The sequence below is a fragment of the Sceloporus undulatus genome, chromosome 7 (assembly GCF_019175285.1).
Source record: "Sceloporus undulatus isolate JIND9_A2432 ecotype Alabama chromosome 7, SceUnd_v1.1, whole genome shotgun sequence".
Lineage (NCBI taxonomy): Eukaryota > Metazoa > Chordata > Lepidosauria > Squamata > Phrynosomatidae > Sceloporus > Sceloporus undulatus.
Window position 1 is genome coordinate 32,691,171 of NC_056528.1, and position 25,049 is coordinate 32,716,219.

The following is a 25,049-nucleotide window of genomic DNA, read 5'->3' on the forward strand; positions in this document are numbered from 1 at the left end:
ATTGCAATTTGTAGCTTGTTGTGGCACCAGAGCTCTCTGAGAGAGAAGGCCAAATATCTCCCCAAGCTACAAATCCCATACTTCCATAGCATGGAGCCATGGCAGTTAAAGAGGTGTCAAACTGCATTAATTCTGCAGTGCAGATGCAGCAAGAGAGCCATAATTGCCCTGGAGGTAGCTCAAAGGTGGCCATGATCCAGTGCTTGGAGCCATTTTTCTGCTCCTTTGGATCCCTGGGAGACTTCAGTGGTGTGTCTGGCAGCAACTAGAGATCACACTTTGTGTAGCTGGAAATTATGGATCAGCCAGCATGGTCTGCATTAACTGTTGCTCAACAATGCCGTGCTGTAACAAACAAGGGAGCCTAACACAACTAGAAGTGTAACTCCAGGAGCGTAAAGTTACACTGTCTCCTCAATTTAGGATCTTGGCTGATACATTCTTATAATTATATTATTAGTTTTGGGAGAATTGGGTTGTCATTGCTAAGGTCTATTAAGTAAATAAATAAATAAAGATAAAGGCTGGCATTCTGCTTGGTACTTCCATCTTCATAAATGGCCTTATGACATGTATGCAAAATTGAACTGAAGTAGTTTTTACAATGTGACATTACAGTGGTCCCTCCGCATTCGCTGGAGTTAGGGGTGAAGGACCCCTGTGAATGTGGAAAAAACGCACATGAAAAAGTGTTATTCTTTTTACCCGAGAGTACAGCTCACTAGGAATCTCCAAGTCTTCCTGTCTGACTCACAGAAACATTCTGGAAGACCTACAAATGCCGAGAGAAGTGTCTGCGCTAGGAACGTTTAGGTCTCCAGCACAACTCTATGGTCAACTTCTGGCAGAGTTGCGCTGGAGGACCTAGAGATTCCTAGAGAGGACATAGAAATCAAAACCGCAAATAATCCAATCTGCAAAAGTCAAAGCTGCAAATGCGGAGGGCCGACTGTACAACATTTTGCATCCATTGTGCAATGGTACAGCGACTCATGCCCCATGGCCTGATGCTCAAGGAGCATTGATGTGCATTGCACATTATTAGAGCACGCTTGTCAGTACCTGGATGTACATCATCATAATTCACTGTGGCCAGTGGCTTCCTATCTTTGGTGGCATCCTTTGGGGCTGACTTGGATCCATCTGAATCCTGCCTGCCTTTGTCCTCTGGGCCTGCCTCCAAGTCCTCCTGAGCTCCACCCGACGGCAAACTCTCTCTTTCCTTCCAGCTTCCTTCCAGCTCACACTTTCTCCTTTGCTGCCAGCACTCAGCAACAGCAGCTGTTCCAGAAGATCTCCGCTGGGCATCCAGGCACTGGCACCGAAGATAAATCCAGAGTGAGTATCCTTCTCCTTTCTCCCTCTAGCATCTCTCCATGGGGACAGCTTTCATCCTGAAGTGTGGAAAAATCTCCTCATGCTTCATAAATGCCTTGCAACTTCTGTTAACCATACAAGACTTTTCTTAGCCATGCATATTTTTTGCAGCAGCCCAAAGGCACAAGAGCTTCTTGCAAAGCCGTGATGGGGAGAATGGTTTGTTTGCTTTTTATGATTTTAAAAAACTTTTTCTCAAGTGGAGAGAGGAATTTGGGTTTCTGCTACTTTCCTGAACCACATCCTGACACACAACAGGGGCTCTGAAAGAGACAACGGTCGGGAGGCAACATTTGCGCTGTGTGTGTCAGGGTGAGTTCAGTGCTGGCAAATAAATGTGCCACTTTAGCTTTCCCTCAGCTGTGATGGCTAGACATTTTGGGTTTCTTTGACAATGGGAGCTGAGATCATTCTGTGCTGGGCTTTTGTCCTTGGCCATCTTAGTGTGGCATGCATCTGCTTCCACTGAGGGGCATGTTTGCCTGCAGAGCATCACAACAAGGGTATGCCATCTTCTTTGCCTTTCATGACTTACGCTTTTTCAACCCAGATGTGCTTTGGTGGATTTATTTTCCAAGTTCCTCTTTGGGTGTTCAATGAAATCTGTCATGAGTGTGACTGGGCTTCATGATGTGTGATTTCACAGAATGAGGTTCTGATTTGGGTTTTTGAAGAGGGACAAAAGAATCTTCCTTCAAACAGAATTCCTCCCTTCCAAGGGATAGAAATCCCCACAAAATTAAGGATGTTAATAAAAGAGCTTTAATGATGAGCATGAATCACTTTTCATATTCAGGATGATGATGGTGAGGATGATGATGACATTTATTTTGATCCTGCTTTTGGCCCAAGATTGGGACCCAAAGCGGCTCACGGTCTAAAAAACACAGTACAATTAAAAACTTTACAAAATTGACAATTAAAATGGTATTGAACTGTTACAATATTAAAAAGATCCGAAGCTGGCCATATGCAATGCTGGTCAGAGGAGGCAATACTGATCAAGATGGACCAAGTTCTGTGAAAGAAACCCAGGACCTTTTTAGCTTTATAAACTTGAGCCGCCCTTCGGTGTCTTGTGTTTTGCTGTTGCCATAAAAGTTTGCACAGGGGTGCTCTCCGCCCCGAAACATTCTTGTGGTTTATGAGCATTGCGCATCCAGAGAAGTGGCAGCTGTCTTATGAACTTAGCAGGGAAGAGGCTCAGCTATGCAGCTTTGCAAAAAACCCCGAGTTTGGATTGTGTTGTTCCTGGCACAAATCCACCACCTCCTAGTCGCAACTTTACACCCGCCTCAGTTCTGCACTATGGGAAGGACGAAGTCTCAACTTAAGTTGGAAAAAGATTTGAAGGCACTCAACAACGTGGATAAAATTGCCTGTAAAAGGATATTTTAAATACTGTAAGAATTGAAAGATATAGCCGTCTTAGTCTGCAGAATCAGTACGTAGAGAGATTTTGTGGCACCTCTGAGACTAGCTGAAATGATGAAAGCTCATGCTGCCAACTACTTTATTTCAGTTAGTTTCAAAGGTGCTACAAGATCTCTCCACATTAAATACTGTAACTGTTTACTTTGGAGTTTATCACACGGGACGAATTTCTCTTGATTTCAAATGAAAAGAAAATGGGGCCGGAACGCATTCACGTGAATTCTCTAGTTCAGCAAATTTACATAAATTTGAATTGCGTTCAAACTGACTTCCCATTGCCTGAAAATAGCTTGCCATTGCCCTAAATTGTGTGTGATCACCTCTCATGCAATAACATGAAACCCCATGATTGCGTTCTGACTGACTTCACATTGCCCAAAATTGCGTCTGGTAGTCTATCACGCAATAACGCTAAAACCCATAATTGCATTCGGATTGCCATTGGATTATACTTCCAATTTCCCTTGTCTGATAACGTCAATAGCTGGCTTGGCGTAGCAGACTGAGCGTTGGACTAGGAGATCAGGGTTCGAATTCTGTCTCGGTCATGTAAACCCATTGGGTGACCTTGGGCAAGCCACACTCTCTCAGCCTCAAACTTGTAGAACTCAGTTTGGGCCTAGAAGATAGCATGAATAATATTGGCCCAAATGCTGGCACGGTGAAGTGGTTTGAGCATTGGACTAGGACTCTGGGAGACCAGGGTTCGAATCTTGGCTTGGCCATGTAAACCCTTGGCAACTTTGGGCGAGTCACACACTTGCCAGCCTCAGAGGACGACAATGGTAAACCCGGTCTGAAGAAACTTGCCCAGAAAATCCCATGGGTTGCCATAAGTCAGAAAAGACTTGAAGGCACACACCAACAGCAACAAAAACCTACCAAAAACTATAGCAACAAAAATGTTTTTAAAAAGATGCTAAGAATTGCTTGGGTTATTGTAATGAATCTGGTCCAGGTCTTAGACCAAACTTTAAAAACATCCTATTCAATGGTCTGCACCAGATCCCCCAAAATGGATCCAGCGCCATGGACAGCTCCATTTCCAAATTCTGACTAAAAGCTGGGACGGATTCATCCTTTAATGCTGGATCTGACAGCTGCTGTGGCAAGGAATAAAACATTAGACTTCCCTATGTGTGGGAAGGCATATTTGATTTTCAGAAGAAGATATCTGAACACATTTCGGTGGCTGTCACTTGATCCATTCACGCATCCCTGGGAGAATAAAGAGGGTCACAGTTTGCTCCCATCTCCTTTTTTTTTTTGCCATGAATGATGCCCGCTCCTCTTGTCTAATTATAAACATGATTTAAGGGGTGGGAAAATATTTCAAATTCCTGACAGCCAGTATAAAATTATATGGCGCCAGATTTGTTCGGGGTAGAGCTAATCATTTAAATTCCATTGGGCCAACCTCAGATACGTAGCCGTCTGGGCAACTAGACATCTGGAGATATTTCCAGCCTCGATAAGAGTCGCTGTTTGCACCGATCCTCAAACTGTGTGCTTTGGTGAGATAACTGGAAGAGCTGTTAAAAGTTCTTTTTGGGGGGACTACAAATCCCAGAATCCCCCAGCTAGCATGCTTTCGTTTTGTATTGTATGCTATGGGATTGCATGCTCTGAAACGACTTGAAGTCTAGAAAGTCTCATGCTGCCAACTTCTTTCTTTAGTTAGTCTAAGAGGTGCTACATGATCTCACTGCATACAATATTTATTTTGCAACTCATAACTTCTGTGAACCTTATTTGCTCAGGAAGTGTAAAGGCTTGCCTTTGTTCTTTCTGAGGTCTAAGAGATAACAGCAACAAAGGGCTTTGGGATGTTTGCCCAGTTGGGCTGCCATTTGTGGCAAACACTAGGCTGGCAAATCCAATAACATCCAATGATACCTTTATTGGACCAACCAAAATGCACAATTACATGTTGCAAGCTTTCGAAGCCACAGTGCCTTCCTCTTCATCAGGCAAACAGGAGAAAGAAATTGAAGATGTTAGTCATAGGCCTGCATTTTCTGTTTCTGGTCAGATGGTAGATAGGGCTATCTGCACCCTGGCATCTCCGCCTTCTTTTGGCCATGGGATCACTGGCAGATTTTCCAAGTCAAGGAAATGTAATGACCATTTTCAATTCAAAGAAGATGTTTCCTTGTAATCCAGCATGTCTCCCTTTGTGAAGCCACAGGTGCCTATGTTGGGAGGGAACACTGAATTTCTCAAGAAGTCTTCATGTTTTGGTGCAGTGGTTTGCGTTAGGACTACGACTCCGGAGACCAGGGTTCGATTCCCTGTCCAGCCATAGGAATCCATTGGCAATCCTTGGGCAACTCACACTCTCTCAGCTTCCCTTGGAGGCAAGGGCAAACCTCCTCTGAACAAATCTGGCCATGAAAATCTTGCAATAGGTTTCCTTTAGGGTCACCGTAAGTCAGAAATGTCTTGAAGCCAGACAACAGCAACCATTCACGCCCAACTTGGTTGCATCCTCATCATGCCTGGCAAGATTTTCTCTGTGTATCTTTTCTTGATGCCCAATGAGTGGAAGAATAAACCCATTTGAAACAAATGAGTCATTTTAATTTCATTTAGTTTTTATTTTTCCGACCGGGGCGATCGCCAAATACTAATGTAAACCATAAACCTGTTCCTTGTACATTGGAGTTAATGAGCAGCTTGATAATGAGAGAACGACAAACCAAATTGCTGCCAGACAGCAAAGTAACTCGATCTGCAGACCGTCCTAAAAATATGCAGGACTTCAGGTTGGATTGTTTTTCTCTTCGGGGGGGAAATAATAATAATAATATATGAACTTCTGCTATTATTGCATTTCTTTTTAAAAATGCAATAACTGGCACTGGCCAATGTCATTCCTCTCTCCTCAACATGTTCCCTGCAGATTGTTTTGACATGTTATGGAGGCCAAAGTTTTTAGCTCACAGATAAAGTCTGGGAATTTTTTAGTCACCCAAACAAAAGTGGTGCCAGAAGAGCAAAGAGAGAAGAAGTATCACATATAAAATGAGGAAACAGAAGGGTAACCCAATCTGCTTCTGGGACGTGGAAGAATAAAGGAATAACGTTTTCAGATTTGGCTTTTCTCTTTAAAGTAAGCTTTAAAAATCTAGGCTGGAATTCTCTATCACGGTCTATGGCTACATCCGCACTGCAGAAATAATCCAGTTGGACAGCCATGGCTCAATGCTATGGAATCCTGGGATTTGTAGTTTGTTGTCGCACCAGACAGAGAAGGCTAAATGTCTCAAAAAACTACAATTGCTAGACTCCTATAGCATTGAGCCATGGTAGTTTAAAGTAGTGTCAAACTGGATTATTTCTGCAGTGTGCATAGTGGCATAGTGGTCTGAGTGTCAGACTACAACTCTGGAGACCATGGTTCGAATCCCAGCTCGGCCACGAAACCCACTGGGTCACCTTAGCTAAGTCACACTCTCTCAGCCTCAGGGGAAGGCAATGGCAAACCTCCTCCGAGCAAATCTTGCCAAGAAAACCCCATGATAGGTTTGCATTGGGGTCGCCATAAGTCGGAAACCAAGGCACCCAACACACACAACATGCTATATTGTTTGTGCCAGTGATTTCAGTCACATCTGCACTGCAGAATTAATGTAGTTTGATACTGCTTTGGATGCCATGGGTCCAATCTATGTAATTCTGGGATGTGTAGTCTTGTGAGATACTTTGATTCTTTGTCAGATTGTTCTGGTGCTGCAACAAACTACAAATCTCAGGATTCCATAGGATGGAGCCATGGCAGTTAAAGCGGTGCCAAACTGCATCAATTCTGAAGTGGCTGCAGCCTTCCTCAAGTCTTGTCCTAGGGACGGAATTCAGGTTTGGTTGCTAAGCAACCGCCAAGGTATCTCAGGTATTTTGTTCCCTAGCAACCACAACATCCTTCCACTCCTCCATCACTGAGAACAGATGTGCAACCAGGCCTAGGGCAGAAGACACTGGGTTGCCCACATGAGCAGCAGCGATGTGGCTGGAGGCGCAAGTGGAGGCACCGAGGATGAAGGCAAAGTTCTGGGGACCCATGATGGATTCAATGTGGGAAGGTCTCCATCATTTGCAATCTAGTGGTGCCCCCAAACAGCTTGGGCTGCATCCACACTGCAGAAATAATCCAGTTTGACACCACTTTAACTGCTGTGGCTCAATGCAATGGAGTTCTAGGAAAATTGCAGTTTGTGTGTAACAAAGCCACAACAAACTGCAATTTCCAGAATTCCATAGCATTCAACTGTGGCAGTTAAGTGGGGTCAAACCGGAGTATTTTGGCAGTGCAGGTGCAACCTTGGTCTGCTGTGAGAGGGCGATTTGTGTTTTTCTCTCTGTAATGAGAGCCAGTGTGGTGTAGCGGCTTGAGTGTTGTACTAGGACACTGGGAGACCAGGGTTCGAATCCCGTCTCGTCTCTGGAAACCACTAACTCTCAGCCTCAGAGGAAGGCAAGGGCAACCCCGTCTCTGAACAACCTCTCCATAGAAAACCCTATGATAGGCTTTAGGGTCACCGATAAATCAGCAATGGCTCTTTATTGCTGGATCGATGTGGTTTGTTTTAATTATCGCAGTAATTTAATCCTATTTTAACGTATTGTTTTTGTATGTTTTTAACTGGATGGTGTTTTTTTAATGTTGTAAGCTGCCCTGAGTCCTAGTCTTGGGAGAAGGGTGGGATATAAATAAATAGAATAATAATAATAACAATAACAATGATAACAACATGCTGGAGAGAACTAGAAAGGGTGGGTTTTCTGCTTTTTCCTTCTATTTGACTGTTCATGAATATCTATTTAGGGAATTTGGTGGCTGCCCCCATTTACCTTGTCTTGGTAAATGGGGCACACATCGATTATAATAGGGTTGGGTAGAGTAGAATCCCATTTTCCCCCAAATTAATTTTTATTGCATTGCTGCAACGCAAGACCCAAAGTCTGTGTTCCTCCAGTTCTCCTTCACCATCCTCCCAATGCCAATGCTGCTAAAACACCTCTATCTGGGCAGAGGAGGAGCAAAGGGGATGCAAAGGGGATGTGTGGGTGCAAAAAGCCTTTGCAAAAAGGAACTTCTTTGTTAACTAAATTATGCCTGCATCTTTTAAGAACCCAAAGATCCTTAATTCAGGTCTATAAACACAACACTCTTTTCCTTCCCTCCTTCCCCAGCTCTCTGCTCCCACTGTACAGAAAATTCAGTTTGCAATAAAATGCATTTTAGGATCTTAAAAGGAGACAAGACCGAGTCCTCCGGTACTTTTTCTATAAGGCACCATAAAAGGGAAGAGATGTCGGAGGGCTCTCCTCTTGGTTGACATGGCGAACTAGGACGGCACGTTCAGAGCCGGACAAAAGTGGCACGCAAATTGGGCACGGAGACCTTTTGAAAGGTCTTTCTGCCCCTGGCTGCTTGCCCAGCTTTTCTACCCTGGACTTTTCTATGCTGGAGCATGCCAGCCTGCTGCGCTGATGAGTAAAAATAAAATGTGATTTATTGCATAGGTCTGCAACAGATTCAAACCTGGCATTTCCTGGCCTGCAGTTAAAGCTACACAATGGCACTGAGTATGTGTGTGTGCGTGTATGTGTGAATTTTCATTTTTTAAAAATTATTGTTTTCATTTATGGATACCCTTCTGGCTTAAAAGGTTTGTCGTGGCACCAGAGCTGAAGGCTAAATAGCTTGCAGAACTACAAATCCCAGAATTCCATTGAGCTGTGGCAGTTAAAGCAGGGTCAAACTGCATTAATTCTGTATGCTTTTTTTTAATGTTGTAAGCCACTCTGAGTCCCAGGCCTGGGAGAAGGGATAATAATAATAATAATAATAATAATAATAATAATCATAATAATAATAATAATAATAATAATAATAATAATATAGTGTAGATGCGTGTGTGTGTGTGTGTGTGTGTGTGTACACACTTCATTTTGAAAACCTCAGTGTTTACATCTCTGTTTCAGACAATACTACTTCTGCTCTAGAATGCATATTTATGAACCAGATCTAACCCGAATTTATATTTACTCTTAGGTTGACATTGCTTAGCTAAGTAAGTGATGTCAACCTAAGTGTAAATACCAAGTTTTGTACTTAGTCAAGTAAACTATACTGAATACAGGCCAATGAATCCATTTCAGCTTGCAAGACTTTATTACTGAGCTCTCTAGTGGTTCAGATCATGCAAAAGGTTGAGTTCAGGAGGACTCGATTAATTTCCATTCTTAATGCATTATTCGGCTCAGAGAACTGACACTATTCCGAGGAGCGGTGACGAATGCAAGAGCCAGCGCTCTTGACCTTGTTGCTCCATCTTTCTGTGTTGCCATCCAAACGCCATGGAAATTAAATCCTTATCGCTGGCTGGGTGACAAAAGGATTAAGGTGCTTCTTCAAGTTGGAATGAAATTGTGGCATGTCCTTGGGGCTGACAGTGGACCAAGGCCCAGCGACTTATTTTAGGACATGTTTTGGCTCATGTTTCATGCCAAAGATGCCAGACCTCATCCGGACGGTTGGCACAATAACCTTTGCACTTAATCCCTTTCCATAGGGCCCTGCTGCTAAGAGCTAGTGAAAAGCGTTGTCTGTCTTTTTTGGAAGAATGACAGATGTTTTTGTGACAATTGATCATTCATGAGCATCCTCCAAATATTCCCTTGAGCGACTTCGGTAGCAGTCTTAGAGAGAACAGGTGGCCATTGTTCCAGAATTCCTTTTGTGATATCTGTACTGACAACTCCATTTTTTCCAAAGACACAACTGTTGGCCTCTCTGTGTCGTTGGGCATTGTAGGATTTGTAAACCAAGATGCCCAGTGGGCCAAACAGGGCTCTAGACTTGGCATTAGGCTTAGGATTCCTCTCGTCTTAGGTTAGGTTACAACCCGAAACAATTGGTTTCTATCCTGTTTCTCAGCAGCCTTTTGTGCATCTATTTTGCTGAGGTATGGGTGCCAAGGAAAGTCAGTGTGGTGTCATGATTTGAGTGATAGGCTAGGACTGTGAGAGTTGTTCTTGTTGTTGTGTGCCTCCCAGTCATAGGGTTTCCTTGGCAAGTTTCTTTGGAAAGGGTTTGCCAGTGCCATCCTCAAAGTCCAGGGTCACCATAAGTTGGAAATGTCTTGAAGGAACACAACACTGACACCAACGATAAATCTATCCGGTATATATATATCTACAGTCAGTCCTCTGTATCCATGGATTCTTTATCCATGGATTTAAGTCTCCATGGCTTGAAAAGATCGATATATATATATATATATATATATATATATATATATTCATAAAAGGGTCACCATTTTACTGTGCCATTGTGTATAAGGGGACTTGAGGATCCAGGAACCAAACTGCAGAGGATACCAAGGGCCCACTTAGTAGTAGTAGTAGCAGCAGTAGTAGTAGTAATAATAATAATACACCATTGTATATAATGGGATTTGGGCATTTATGCATTTTGGTATCCACTGAGGTACTGGAACTAAACTCCAGTTGATACCAAGGGCCCACTGTAGCAACAACAACAACAACAATAATAATAATAATATCATTGTACATAAGGGGACGTGAGCACCCATGGTATCCACAGAGGGTCCTGGAACCAAACTCCAGTGGATACCAAGGGCTCTATCTATTGATCTATCGATCTATTGTGTCATTTTTAATCCTGCATTTCTTCCAAGGGGCTTAGGATTCTTCACCCAACAACCTGGAGGAGGTAGGTTAGGTAGTGAGGTTGTGACCTTCCTCCAAGTGTCATTCAGCAAACTTTGTAGCTTGTGGAAATGTGAAAGGCTTTGAGTGCATGGGAAAGAGTAAGTGCTCCGTATCTCTGTCCACGACCCTCTTGTCTCCTTGTGTAGCTTAGTGCATACATTGCCTGGCTCCTTCCTCCATCCAACGCAGGGATCCTGGTTTCTTTTTACACAGAGGCCATCTGCTCCCTTCTGTTAACCTTGTAACCCACCCATCCACCACGCTGCCTTTATTCTTGGCTTGGGATGGTCCCACCTGTTCCCGAAGACCAAACATCTCTGACAGGGTGCTGATAGAAACCAAGGTGTAAATCAACAGCAGCTTTGCATCCCACGGGTCACAACTTTCCCTCTTCCTTCTTTTCTCTTCTATTTTGGTCTTCGGTGCATTGATTTGGGTTAATGCTGGAATGCTTCCAGATCCAGCAGTGGGAGCAGATATACAAAAAGGAGACTTCTGCGGGGGGGGGGGGGGGGGGAACAACGCAAGAGACTTTCTAGGCTCTTTTTGGCTGATGGCTTTCCTCTTTGCTCTCCAAGGTCCATCTGTGCCTCTAAAACATTGGTCAGCAACTTGGTGCCCAGCCAGATCTTAGAATGCATCCGCACCGCAGAAATAATCCAATTTGACACAACTTTAAGTGCCATGACAAAATGCTATGGAATTCTGTAGTCTGCAGTTCTGTAAGATATTTTGTCTTCTTGCACTGGGGCCACAAAAAACTCACAGTCCCAGGATCCCATAGGATAGAGCCGTGGCAGTTAAAGTGGTCTCAAACTGGATTATTTCTGCAGGTGTGGATGCTGCCCTTGTATGCGATTTGTTGCATTAGCTCTTGATGCACAGCAGAGTATAGATCAGAGGTGGGCAACTGTTTGAAATTGGGCGGTCACACTGATCCTACAGGAGATGTTGAAATGGTACAACTCCTACCAAATAATAATAATAATAATAATAATAATAATAATAAGGGTCCAGAGAGAGATTTATATTTGTAACAACATGAAGTGACTCCAAAAGTCACTTCCTATTCCCTTCCTCTTTTAAAAAAAAGGACTTTACTGAACCCAAGAAGGCAAAAATGTAGTGAATATATCTCCACCTTTTGATGGTAATATTTTTACTCCTCATGGGCTCTGGCAACCATAAAAACGGTTCACATGTGGCCTGTGCTTTGGATGACCTCCAACATTTCATAGATAAAACTGGGACATGTCTAGCCAAGCAACATCAGAAAGCAAAAGCTGTTAATGCAGAAGAACAGACAAACTTAAGAAAGGCTGCAGCAGATCCCTTTTGCCTGAGCCTACAGGGAAGGACAAGATCCTGCCTTTCCTCTCTGAGTGAATTGAATGTGAATTATTTTTGCATTTTGAACTCAGTCTCAATCAACTGAAGTATGCTGAGAAGATGGGGGAAATGGGAAGAGGAGAAAGTGGAACATTTTAAAAGCATATGGAAACATGGGATGAAAGAGGATGAATCGGGGCTGTCTCTGCCAAACTGGGATAGGTATGACTTTGACTATCCTGGCATAGATGGACCCACCATCTTCATCTTTCAGTATATCACACTTTTCCAGGACATGCCCTATATCTCAACCTTCCATCCAGGAGGAAATTCAAAATGCCATTTTGAGCACAGCTAAGAAACATATATTTATATTAGTGTTTTTGGGTCCTTGCTCCAAAGACTTTCCAGTCTAAAAGTTGACAGAGGGAAATGCTTTCCACCAGCTTTTCCTTCCAAAAGGAAACCCAAAGTGTTTGAGGATCCACTGTGCCTATTATTATATCTGCATCAGCATATTATTAATATCCCAAACTGTACTTATTGGCCTTTCAACCATGGCTGCCTGCTGGGAAGGGATTTATATGTGGAACGATCACTCCAAAATGATAGATCTGGTGCCCTTCTCACTCTCTGTTTATCGCTGTTGAGTTTTGATAGTGACTAATAGTTCATCTACGCCGGGGACTCTTTTTAAAGTTGATGTTTCTCTGGCGCTGAGTGACAGGGAAATGTGAGACCCACGTCTTCCTTTTTATGGCAAGTTTGTTTAGGTTGAGAAAGTGCTCAGGGGGAAAATGCCCCCCTCCTCAATGCTTACTCATCACACGTCTATCTAACGCATGAACGAGTGAAGACTTAACCTTTACAGAAAACGACTTGTTTATTGAGCTAAGACAAGAAATGCAAAGGAGGAAACGTTCAACATCTTGTCGTATACCTTCAAGTTGTTTCCAACTTATGGGGACCCTAAGGCAAACGTATCATGGGGTTTTCTTTTAGGTTTCTTCAGAGAGTGTCTGCCATTGACATCCTCTGAGGCTGAGAGAGTGTGACATGACCAAGATCACTCAGTGGGTTTCCAGGTCCGAACCAGGATTCAGACAGTGGAGTCATAGTCCAATGCTCTAACCACTCTATTTAACATCTGCAACCCCCAAATTAGGTTCATCCAAGCTTCTCCAGCCTGGTGTTCTTCACATGTTGAGTTACACTCTCCATCATCCCCAGACAATGGCTGTACTGGCTGAGGATTATAGGATCTGTAATCCAACACACCTGAGGAGTATCAGGTTGGAAAAGTTTGGTTTGGCTAAATTGATCCACTCAGAGAGCATTTTGGTGGAATTAGATGTTCCTTGCAAGTTTCTCAGATGTTCCTCAGGGAAGAGATCAGCGTATGGTTGGGCAGCTTTCCCTTAAAGATGTCCATATCAGATATTCCCTTGAATATGCAGCTCTGGACAAGTACTGTGAGAAGCCCTGGACCTTCTCTGATTTCAGGCAAAATGATAATGAGATTCAAGCAATGGCATCCAAGGTCCAAGCAACATCTCAAACCGTGATGTTACTTCAAATATAGCATAGTTTGCAAGTGAGCTTCAAGCCATAGATACCGATTTGACAGCCAGTTACTAGTCATTGTCCGATGAAGTTGGTCAGACCACACAACAAATCACAGCAGTGGCATTTGAACCGCACGAAACATGGTTCATCAGAGAAAGCTGGGTTAGACATCACAACAAATCAGGATTGGTTCAGATGTCACAGCAACCCATGGTTTAGTGCAGTTCTATGAAACATGGATTAAAGCAGGTGAACTTTAGACTCCAGGGTGACTGTCATTAATCTTTAGCATGAAATCTCTCCAAATCTTTCAGTGCCTAGTTGCATTTCAGCACAACAACATTCAGTTCATCCTCATAATCTACCCAACACGGCTGAACAAGTCTGCTTAATAAGAATGCTATTGAAACTTATGGATAAGCAAAGCAGCTGCCTTAAGAGTAGAAATGGCTTCTCCAGCCAAAGCCATTTCATGCTCCAACGAGAGGTTTAAAGGTCTTAGAAGGGCTCCCCAGCATTTGGACACTTTTGGAGGCTGAAGTAGCTGGGCAGGTATTTATATGTTGCCGGTGGTACATTCCCTCCGTCCTATTCTTCTCCCCTGAGATCGCCAAAAATGGTAAGATGTTTGGAGTGGGATGAGGTCCATGGGTCGTGGGGAAGGGGGCTGGACATCGCCATCCCTAGTCCTCCCCCTGTATTAATAGCCTCCCTTAACTATATGTCCACAGTCAAAAGTGGGACCTTTCCTTATCAGCTGAGCTCCCTGATCTAAAGTAGTTGCACATTTGTCTTGGCAGGATGGCTTATCACAGACACTCAGGTAAAGCTCAAGCTGCTGCATCTGGTTTGGGTGAACTTTGCTGGAGAGGGATCTCTGTTCTTGATATCTGATGCAATGCAGGTTTGCTTGAATCCAGCAGGATTCTTCTGCTTCCATGCTAACAGGTCTTGATTTAATGCATCCTTAAAAGAGATCACTGGAGGTTTGCTAGTAAGTCGTGAGCAGTTAGGGAGGGCTTTTGGTCCTATGCCTTTGAAGGGAGGTACTCAGCAAGTAGACATTTGTGGTTTGCTTATAGACATTTTGTTTTTGAGCGTGTCGGGTTTGTATGCGAGGATTATTTTATTAATTGCGCACTGCTTTTTCCTGTCTGGCATTTCAACAGCTTTTGAGTCCCATAAAGTAGGCTTGGAGAAAGAAGGCCATGCAGACTTTGTATGCAGAGCATCCCAGGTTCAAGGCCCGGCACAGCGATTTGAAAGGATATTTGGGAGCTGTTTGAAAGAGGTCTACCTGAAATGTTAGAGCAGTGGTTCTCAGACTTTGGTCCTGCAAATGTTTTGGACTTCAACTCCCAGAAGCCCCAGCCAGCTTAGCTGACAGTCAGGAATACCGGAAGCTGAAGTCCAAAACACCTGGTAGACCAAAATTTGGGAACCACTGTGCTGTCCACCAAAGCAGACAGTTCTGATCAATAGGTGGACTGGGCATCTGACCCGGTTATAAGGCCACTTTCTATCTTCTTGTGCTGATATTATTGTGCCCATTTTACAGATCGGGTAAACTGAGAATGAGAGAAGGCCTTGCTTGATGGGACTAAGTGGGTCTAGGGCTCTGAACTATAGCCTCCCCACTTCTTAGCTCTCAGCTTCGACATCTTGGCTTCATGTTTTTTTCCCCCAACAGCTCTTTTGTGTTGGTTTGCGTATTTGCATTAGCTCCGTTTGTGCTTAAACACACTGTAGGTTTTAACTGCCATGTGTTGGATGGAGAAAGGATACACAAGTAGCCCTGAGCATCTCCAAGGAGTCTACAGTGCTAGTCGCTTGGACCACTTTGAGGATTCAGGTTTAGCTTCTTGACACAGGGCATCCCTAAGAAACTCTGCGTCTCTGACCTTCCCTTTTCTCTGGTTTCATTTCAAGAGACTTCTCTTCCCTGGCTCCCAAAAAAGCAAATTTCCAAGGGCAATTGTATTGAAATTAAAAATCCAGGATAGACTGTGACATAGATCACGCTGCCAACCAAAGCAAAATGTGGCATAGGCCAGGATGCAAATGTGCCCAGACAACAAGCGCATAGCGCTTTTGTGCGCAACAGATGAGTATTTGGTTCAAATTTGACCTTTGATGATGGTAGCTCTTCCAAAAAACATCCTGGGGAGGAGAGAACCATCTTGCTATAGTGGTTTCAGCATTGGACTAGGACTCTGGGAGACCAGGGTTCGAATCCTTGTTCAGCCAGAGAAACCCATTGGGTGACTTCAGCATGCTACACTCTCAGTTTTAGAGGAAGGTAACAGCAAACGTCCTCTGAACAAATCTCTCCAAGAAAATCCTATTTTAGAGCCACAGTGATGCTCAAAACCAACAGATTTTGGTATCCACAGTACTGAAAGAAAAACTGTGGCACAGAGGTCTAGGTCTCTTGCCAAACTATGACTCCCAGGACTCTGTAGCACAGAACCGTGGCAATTAAAGTGGTACCAAACTGCTTTAATGGTGCAGTGTGGATAACAGGCTTTCCTTGAATAATCCACCCGGAAGTCATCCCCACTGATAAAGCTCATTGATATGGACTATTCACTGATTATCCCAAGATTCCTATTGTCCTGTCTCTTATTGTTTTAATGATTTAAAATCGTATTACTGTTATGTAGGATTTATTGTGATGTAGTTGGGGAGGGAGGGGATAGTGGGATTATTATATTGTATATATATCATCACTGTTGTAAACCGCCTCAATCCTATGGGAGAGGCGGCATAGAAATAAATGATGATGATGATGATGATGATGATGATGATGATGAACTGCCTGGACTAGAACAGCTTTTACAACTTCTCCATAACTCCTCTCACTCTTCAGCCTCTTTGGCGTTCGTCCTTTTGTTGTCTGTGGCTCTATGGCCTTTTCCGCCGCCCTTTGCAGATAAAAGCATGCATCCTGAAAAGTACAGTCCTCTCCTTATCAGCTCTGTGGCCTCTCCTTGGTTTGCTGAATCCGCTTCTGCAAACTGTTGCCATGACATAGCAGCCTTTATATAGCAGGACCAGATTCCGGATAATCCAGTTAAAGGGCAAATGAGTCAGGAAAAAAACAATGGGGTAATGTGCTTATATTTAGACTGGTTGCAGAAAGGAGATAGTAATGAGCACACTGGTTTTTACTTAACTCTCCCTGGCCATGCCAGGACCTCTGCACTTGGCTTGAGTCTTCTGGTCTTTGCTTTTGTGCAATCTTATAATTTCAGTCCCTGAAGGCAAGCCATGGCAATTGGCAATCTACAGGACAGAGACTGCAGTCTCAAAATCCAGTATTACAGTGGGCCCTTTTGGTATCCACTGGGGTTTGGTTTAAGGGCCCCCATCCAAAATCCATGGATGCTCAAATCTCAATATATATAATGGGGTATTATTATTGCACTGGGCCCTTGGTGTCTGCTAGGGTTTGGTGCCAGGACCCTCCATGTATACACCAAAATCCATGGATACTCAAGTCCCATTAAATATAATGGCAAGTAAAATGGTGTCCCATATATAAAACATTAAGAAAATATAAAATGCTTTGGAACCGTCTGGATTGATCCCAAAGGACTGGAGAAATAATGTCAGAGGAAAGCAATGGCAAACTTTCTCTGAGCAAATCTGGCCAGGTTTTGCCTTAGGTTCGTCGTAAGTCGGAAACGACTTGGAGGCTCAACAACAAATGAAGACATAAGATAGGAAGAAATTGAAATTACAGGGTTTTTTTTTCTAATTGTGAAAAGGTTATGGAGAATATTTGTTAAATCACGGTAAAGAGAAACCGGTTGAATAAATGAATTATAAATAAATATCCAGGCACAAGTCGTCTGTCATGGGCCTCTTTGGCTCATGGACAACTGGAATTCCTTCAAAAGAAGACAGAAATAAGACCAGAAAGTTACACAAACACAGATGCATCCCCCACTGAGTTTCTAAAGCAACAAATAATTGGCCTCAGACAAGCATAATTTGGATATTTCGAGTTTATTTACTTGTTTTGGGATGAGAAATTTTGTCTCAGTTCTGCACATTTCACGATCTTTCCACTTTGGCCCACAATGCTGGACTTTGAGCAATAAACAGACTTTGGTCTATTTATTGCTCGCTGTTCTACTATGTCTTGATAGACGATAGTTTATTAATACATAAATTAATAAATGCATCGAACGCCACGCAAATCCCATCTTCCAAGGGGTGGATTTTGTATTGGAATGGACACTTTTGTTCTGTCCAAGAACATGGCGTCCGTGTGACTCCTGGGTGCGTTCAGCATTTATTGAATGTTTCCTGTTTATTTCCCAAGGCTGATGCCATTTTTCACGTTTCGCATGGAAAGGGACAAAGGCATTACTCTTGGAGTTTGATAAAGAGTTGGCTAGGGTCCTGAGTGATAAACATCTGAATTTGGGAGCAAGGCAAAGTAGGGATCGGGTCCAAGTTCTTTGAAGGGCTGTATTTTCTTTGCAACATTTATTTAGAGGAGGTTTGCTGCTGCTTTCTTCTTCTAAGGCTGAGAGAGTGAGTCGCCCAAGGTCGTCGTCGTCGTCATCCTCATCCTCATCCTCATCCTCATCCTGGGAGTTGTAGTTAGTGTTTCTCATTGGGGTCCAAGTTCTGTCTTCTGGTCCATTCTGTTTCAATGGAAAGCAATGGAAGCTTTACAGTGCCCTCTGGTGGCAGCAAGATGAAAACGCAGCCCAAGCATTTACTTTTCCCAGAGTCAAAACTTTGGCCTTTTTCTGTGTTGTTTTTGCAGCATTGTGCTTAACTCCACCTGTTTTCTTGCAGTTGCAAAATCTGGTGCATCTGTTTCCCTTTCAAAAAGCATCAAGGAATCTCCCCCTTTTATATTTGTACTTTCTTGAGCAGTTCATTAATTAAGACAACCGAAAGAAAAGCTAACGCAAAGTTGCTAAAAGTTAATGCTAAGTCTGCCTTAAGTATCTCTTTTTCTATTATTTCCCTTTTGTTTCCCATAATTTAGCTATTAAGTTAGCAAAGGATATAAGTTTTTATTACTGGAAGGTACTGGATAAAATGCAATTATGCAAAGGAATAAAGAAATAAATAGAAATAGTAAGATCAAGAAAGGATATTGAGCATATGACCATTGTAAAAGACAAAGGTATATACAAATATATAAGGTATATACAATATGAGTAAATGTTCTCCAGATGTAGCTGGTGTCCTTCCATCCGTCCGTCGCGTGCCAAATGTATGATGCGTCGTTTCCATCCTTGTCTTCCCGCAGGGCCCAGCAGTTACACCGTGGGCACCATGTCGGAGCGCTTTGACTGCCACTACTGCCGTGACCCTTTGCATGGGAAGAAATACGTCCAGAAGGAAGGCCGCCACTGTTGCGTCAAGTGCTTCGAGAAGTTCTGTGCCAACACCTGCGCAGAATGCCGGAAACCGATTGGGGCTGACACCAAGGTAAGGGGAGGGACATACGGGTGCCCAGAAATGATAAAATGCATCTTAGCCAGGATTGCAGTTGGCCCTCCGCATTTGCAATGTTGACGTTTTTGGATTTTATTATTTGCTGATTTTATTAACAAATCTAGGAACCTCTAGGTCCTCCACCACAACTTTGACCATAGAGTTGTACTGGAGAACCTAGAACAGTGGTTCTCAACCTTCCTAATGTCATGACCCTTTAATACAGTTCCTCATGTTGTGCTGACCCACAACCGTAAAACTAAGAGGCAGAAGAAGGAAAACAAGACCAACCAAGCAGCAGAGAGCACTGAGCCTTTTTTGACTCGCTTAAGGATCGATTCCTGTGAAAAGAACCGCAAAAAAGGCACTATCAAGTAACCCTGGGTTATTTGTGTTTGCCCCGCTTCTTTCCTACTGAAATTGATCCAATGAGGTTCAGAAGCGGTTTCAAATGGGAACAAGAGTTGTTTGCCCCGAATCCTGCTTCAGAGCAAACTGGAATGGGAATGAGCTGATAGTTTGCCGCCTCTGAGCATCCTATTTCTCCATCACTTCCTTCATGGCTGCTGCACCCGGGGTCTTTCTCCTCCTGTTGCCATTGCCTATGCTGGCACCCATGAACAGCATCATGAACCCACGATGATCCATCCAAGGACACTTGAGAATCTGGTGGGGATTCTAACCCATTGGAAGAAGCCTCTGGTCATGCATATCTCCTTCCGTCCCCTTCTCTTCTCGCAGGAGCTGCATTTCAAGAACCGCTACTGGCACGAGAACTGTTTCCGCTGCTTCAAGTGCTACACATCCCTGGTGAACGAGCCCTTCATGCTGAAGGAGAACAACAAGGTCTGGTGCAACAAGTGCACTACCAATGAGGAGGCACCCCGCTGCAAAGGTTGCCTGAAGCCCATCGTTTCAGGTAGGTAAGGGTCCCCAGGTTAGTGCTCCTCATTTCTGGGGAGGTTATTTGGATGAAGGAGGAGAACTGTGTGACTCTTGGGAAGGTCCAGGGTGGCCCTTGGGTTGCCCCTGATCTCCTCATACCTCTGTTGTGTATGTATGGGCCTTCAATTCACCTGTTGAAAAACAAGTGCCTTCCTCTGAAAAAGAGCCTGCAGCATTCAATATGTGTTCGCGGTCTCCCATCCAATACTAAGCAGGACTGACCCTGCTCAGCTTCCAATATCAAATCTGGTGCTGTTGTGTGCAGTGTGTGTGTGTATGTGTCTTCAAGTCAGCTGTTGACTTATGGAGACCCCACAGATTTTGTAGGGCCTTCTTAGGCAAGGAAGACTGAGAGGTGGCCTTGCCAGTTCTTTCCTATGAAATATATACTCTACTACAGCATCTTGGTATTCATCTCCCATTCAAGTACTGACCAGGGCTGACCCTGCTTAGTGTCCAGGATTAGAAGGGATCTGGTGCTTTTAGGGTATTTAGGCCCTTCCCAAATCGCCTCTATCCTGCCACCCCATCAAATAACCATGTTTTGACAGCCTACCTCTACCCCAACCCCAGATACTACTTGAAATACACTGTTTCACAGAATGAGTTGGAAGACACTGCAAGAACCATTTAGCATTTCCTGGAAACAAAGCCCATCAGATTCCAAGGGCCCACTGTACCATTTTTGGGCATTTTGTTTCTTCTCTACATAGTGGGTGCCACAACAGAGAAGGTCCTGCTCTGGACCACAGTGGCGGCTGCTGGTGGTCTTCCATGTCAGCATGGCACTGGATCCAAATTGGGTTTTCTCTGTTGCTAGTTTAAAGGAAAAATCTATGGTACTGAGCAATAGCTTATCCTCAAATAAATTTAGCTCCTTGAAATTTAGATTAAAACCTTGAGTGGATTTTCTGTTCCATTGAGATGGAAGCCGCCAGGCATGACGATATCTCAACCAAGCCAACTTCCCTAGGCTTGGTCTCCTTTGATAATGGTGAACGCTCTCATCATAGGACAACCTGCATCCTGAACAAAACATAGGTTGCAAGAGTTGTGTCTCCAACATTCAGCAAAACCACTTGGTACAGAAATGCTTGGATTCCAGTTTCTGCTGCTGTGGATGATAGGCTCCTTCTTCTCTCTTGGCAGGCGATCAGAACGTGGAGTACAAGAAGACCGTTTGGCACAAGGACTGCTTCACTTGCAACCAGTGCAAGCAGGTGATCGGCACAGCCAGCTTCTTCCCCAAAGGGGACGAGATCTACTGCGTCACCTGCCATGAGCATAAATTTGCCAAGACCTGTGTGAAGTGCAAGAATGTAAGTCCTCTCAACCACCTTGGTAGGTTGTGTCAGGAAGATAGGAATGAGCAGCCTTATACTAAATGGGAAGTTAAATGTGTGCATTGAACTACGGCTCCGAGAGACCAGGGTTCAAAGTCACGCTTGGCCATGGAAACCCACTGGGTGACTTCAGGCAAGTCACACTCTCTCAGCCTCAGAGGAAGACAAAGGCAAACTCCTGAACAAGACTTGCCAAGAAAGCCCCATGTTTTTTTCAGTGGGTTCACTGTTCCATTGAAATGGATGCCACCAGGCACATGATACCACAACCCTCATTGTACCACTAGTTCTAGTTTGTGTTTATTATGGTCATAGACCAGCATGTGATACCACAACTACAAACCCCCTTAGGGTTGCCATAACCTGGAAAAGGCACACAATCACTGCCAAGCCTTGTACTAAGTCAGATCCTTGGTCCACCTAAATCCCATTGTGGGAGAAAGGCAGGATATAAATCCTTGAAATAAGTTTAAAATCAATCAGGTCCAGTACTGTCAACTGACTGGTAGCACCAGAAGCTACTGACAATTTCAGGCAGGATTTTATTTTTCAAGTCCTACTTTGAAGATCCTGTCTTTCCTTTGGTGTCCCATATAAGTACTAACCTGGCTTAGCCTCTGAAATTAGTCAAGCTCAAGATGTGTTCAGGGTAGTATGGAGAATCAGGGCTTGCTTGTTTTAGCTTAGCTGATTTAGCCTGTTCTTGGGCTTTGGCTGAGTACTGCTATCCATGGGGTCAAAACCCCTTGAGAAAAGGTTACTGCTTATTATCCCCATTTAACCACCAAGAAAAATTTGGGTAGATCAGCTCTCAGGGCTCATCTGAACACTGGCCCTTAGTGTATCTTTCTATGGAATCGAATCATGTTTGTTGCTGTGTGCCTTCAAGTCCTTTCTGACTTGTGGAGACTCTAAGGTGAACCTATAATAGGGTTTCTTGGAAAGATTTCTTCAGAGGGGGGTTGCCCACTGCCATCCTCTGATGCAGAGAGAGTGCAACTTGCTCAAGATCATTCTATGGCCGAGCCGGGATTTGAACCTTGGTCTCCAGAGACCTAGTCAAATGCTCAAACCACTACACTAGACTGAAATTACGGCCTAAACAGGAGAAAGAAACCTTGTATAGATGATGCGCAGATAATGCAGCTGATGGATGGAGGGGTGGGAAAAGTTGAACCAGGTGCATACAGACGGCACATTGACCAGTCGCTGACTTTTCCATGCTAGCCCATCACCTCTGGCGGAGTCGCCTACCAGGATCGTCCTTACCACGCCGAGTGCTTTGTGTGTGCCACCTGCACGAAGAAGCTGGGCGGGCAACGCTTCACGGCCGTGGAGGACCAGTTCTACTGTGTGGATTGCTACAAGTCCTTTGTGGCCAAGAAGTGCAGCGGCTGCAAGAACCCCATTACGGGTAAGCGAATCAAAACTGGGGCAAAGCAGCATCCAAACATTCCCCCCGCCCCCGCTTTTTGGTGTTTGGACCTCCAAAAATCTTCTCACACCCTTTCTCCCCATCATCCCCAATTTCATATGCCTCTACAGGTTTACTCCGTTTTTCAGAACTTAAGTTTCTAAATAATAAATTCCATATAGGATGGAGCCATGGCAGTTAAAATGGTGTCAAACTGTATTTATGTCTGTAATGCAGATTGAAACTGAGAGCATGATTTGCCCAAAGTCACCCAGTGGGTTTCCAAGGCTCAATGGAGATTCGAACTGTGGTCTTCAGAGTTGTAGTCCAACGCTGAAACGACAAAGTTATGCTGGCTCTCACCATTCCTTACACAAGACTTTCTCAACCTTTTCTTACCCTGGAGGAGCCCTTGAAATAATTTTCAGGTTTCAGAGAACCCCTGCATAAAAATTATTACATCTACAATGTAAAAAAAGTTTATTTTCCGCCCAGTCATGATCTCTTAGGGAATCCTGGTTGAGAAACACTGCCTTTACACCACTGTAAAAGGTTTCTTTCCCTCCAGAAGATTCTACAAGTCTGAACAGCTAAATGGTGCCACTATTTCCTTGCTGCTCAACCTCTGTTTGTATTTTTATGACCAGGCTTTGGAAAAGGCACCAACGTGGTCAGCCACGAAGGCCAATCGTGGCACGATTACTGTTTCAACTGCAAGAAGTGCTCCATCCCTCTGGCTAACAAGCCCTTTGTCTACCATGCTGAGCAAGTTTACTGCCCTGCTTGCGCCAAGAAGCTGTAAGAAGGAGAAGAGCAAGCACTGATTCTACAGAATTGATTTTGAACCTTGTGCCAACTTCTTACTTGGCTGTATGATTTTACATTTTAGGTCCTTGCCTCCCCAAGTTTGCTTTCTTGAGAGTGCAAAGCACTCTCTATTCCCTCCATCCCTTTCCCTCCATCCCCTCTCTATTCCCTCCATCCCCTTCCTTCTGCAGATGATGTTAAATAAAAACAGCTGCCACTAACCTTGCTTTCTTGACAACCTTGAGGCCAGCTGATCTTTTTAGGGCCTTGCATAACCAAATATGCTTCCTTTGTAGGGTACTAACTGGTGGGTGTCCAATAACATGAGGGTGAACTCACATGGCTGCTGTAAAGAGTGTTTGGCTTTCCCTTTATGGTTTAGCCTCACTGAACCAAGCCCTGGAATTGAGTTTCGGTCTTGCATCAAATATTAATAATTTTAAATGGATTTTTTAAAAAAATGTAAAAGCAGGTTTTTCTTCTTATGTGCATTTGCCATTTTCCTTTAACCGCTGTTGCCCCTTTATGGTATCCACCACCATACATCCTTTTCATAGAAGCATAACATTTTCTGCACCTTGTTTTGAAACCTTCCTGTCCCATTGAAAAGATTATGCTACTTCCTAACTCTAGAACCTCCCCGTTTTTAGAACAAATCTTCTCTAGTTTTGCTAATTAAATCTCATCTCAGCTTTTATAGAAAGTGGGTCTTTTCTATTTCATGGTGCTCACTTCCCCAAAATTCACTTTTTGGGGGGACTATCCATTTGGAGATTCTTTCTTGTTTTATGAGACCAGGCTTCCTTTACAGTTTCAGATGTTTCCTTGTTAGGCTCTCTGTCCTTGAGAGCATGGTAGGCAAAATTTCACAACTCTGTCTCTTCACAATTGTTAGGTGTGACAGAAAAAATAGTTATATCTTATCTGGGGTGAAAAAGAAGTGGCCATTTGACTCCACCCTGCAATTAGTGGTTTTTGAGAAAGGTTTGGTGCTTCTCTTAAATACGCATTCATCATAATTCATATGTGACAATATTAAACTTTTCATTTACTATTAAAACAGAGAATGTAGCTGAATATGTAATACATGGCTTCTTTTTACCAGTGTTTAACTTTCCGGCTTGGCCACTGCTGACTTTAGAATAAGCCTTCCTTAAGTACATTTAAGAACCAACCATAATCCTTTTAAGTTTGCTGGATCGTAAAAGCAGTTCACCTGACCACTAGCTTTTATACCTTACGACGGAAATAATGGCCATTTGTGTACACTTCTGCCATTCATTTCCTGCACAGGACGAATTCTTTGTGAAGCCTGTTGCAAATACGAGTTCCATGTACAAGTAAAGGATGGTGCGGTTACAACTCTTGTGTTACGCCAGAGCATCTTCTCTAATAAACAGGAACTACTGCTTGTCTGGATTCTGCGTCCCGCTTTCTTTGTGACACCATTCTTGTTAAGCTCTTATGTTAAAGCAACTCAATCCTCATTTGCAGTTTCCTGGTAAACAGCCAATACGTTGTTTGGGCCAGTCTTCATCTGGTTCCAGAACCAAAAATGACCTTTGTGATATCACTCACTTCACTTTTTGACCATGTTCTGCTGTCTTCTCTGTTCTTCTTCCCTCTCA

General features: G+C 43.6%; 1 protein-coding gene across 2 annotated transcripts; it reads left to right on the top strand.

The window, feature by feature from the left end:
• The first annotated feature begins 1,188 nt into the window (after nt 1–1,188).
• FHL1 (four and a half LIM domains 1) lies at nt 1,189–24,840 on the top strand. Of its 2 annotated transcripts, none has more exons than XM_042477843.1 (6): nt 1,189–1,338; nt 18,725–18,906; nt 19,654–19,831; nt 21,007–21,176; nt 22,428–22,614; nt 23,262–24,840. In XM_042477843.1, the coding sequence occupies exons 2-6, from the start codon at nt 18,751–18,753 to the stop codon at nt 23,414–23,416; spliced, it is 846 nt and encodes a 281-aa protein (XP_042333777.1). In that variant the 5' UTR covers nt 1,189–1,338; nt 18,725–18,750; the 3' UTR covers nt 23,417–24,840. The 2 variants fall into 2 exon arrangements, with proteins under 2 accessions (XP_042333777.1, XP_042333776.1); XM_042477842.1 differs by lacking the exon at nt 1,189–1,338 and adding an exon at nt 14,166–14,269.
• Nucleotides 24,841–25,049: the final 209 nt, after the last annotated feature.

What these genes read in the sequence shown, in the direction of transcription:
- FHL1 (XM_042477842.1), top strand. Translation starts at nt 14,248, where the DNA reads ATGGCTTATCACAGACACTCAG. An exon ending in CCTGAAGCCCATCGTTTCAG is followed by an intron (nt 19,832 to 21,006) that starts GTAGGTAAGGGT and finishes CTCTCTTGGCAG; the next exon opens with GCGATCAGAACGTGGAGTAC. An exon ending in CTGCAAGAACCCCATTACGG is followed by an intron (nt 22,615 to 23,261) that starts GTAAGCGAATCA and finishes TTTTATGACCAG; the next exon opens with GCTTTGGAAAAGGCACCAAC.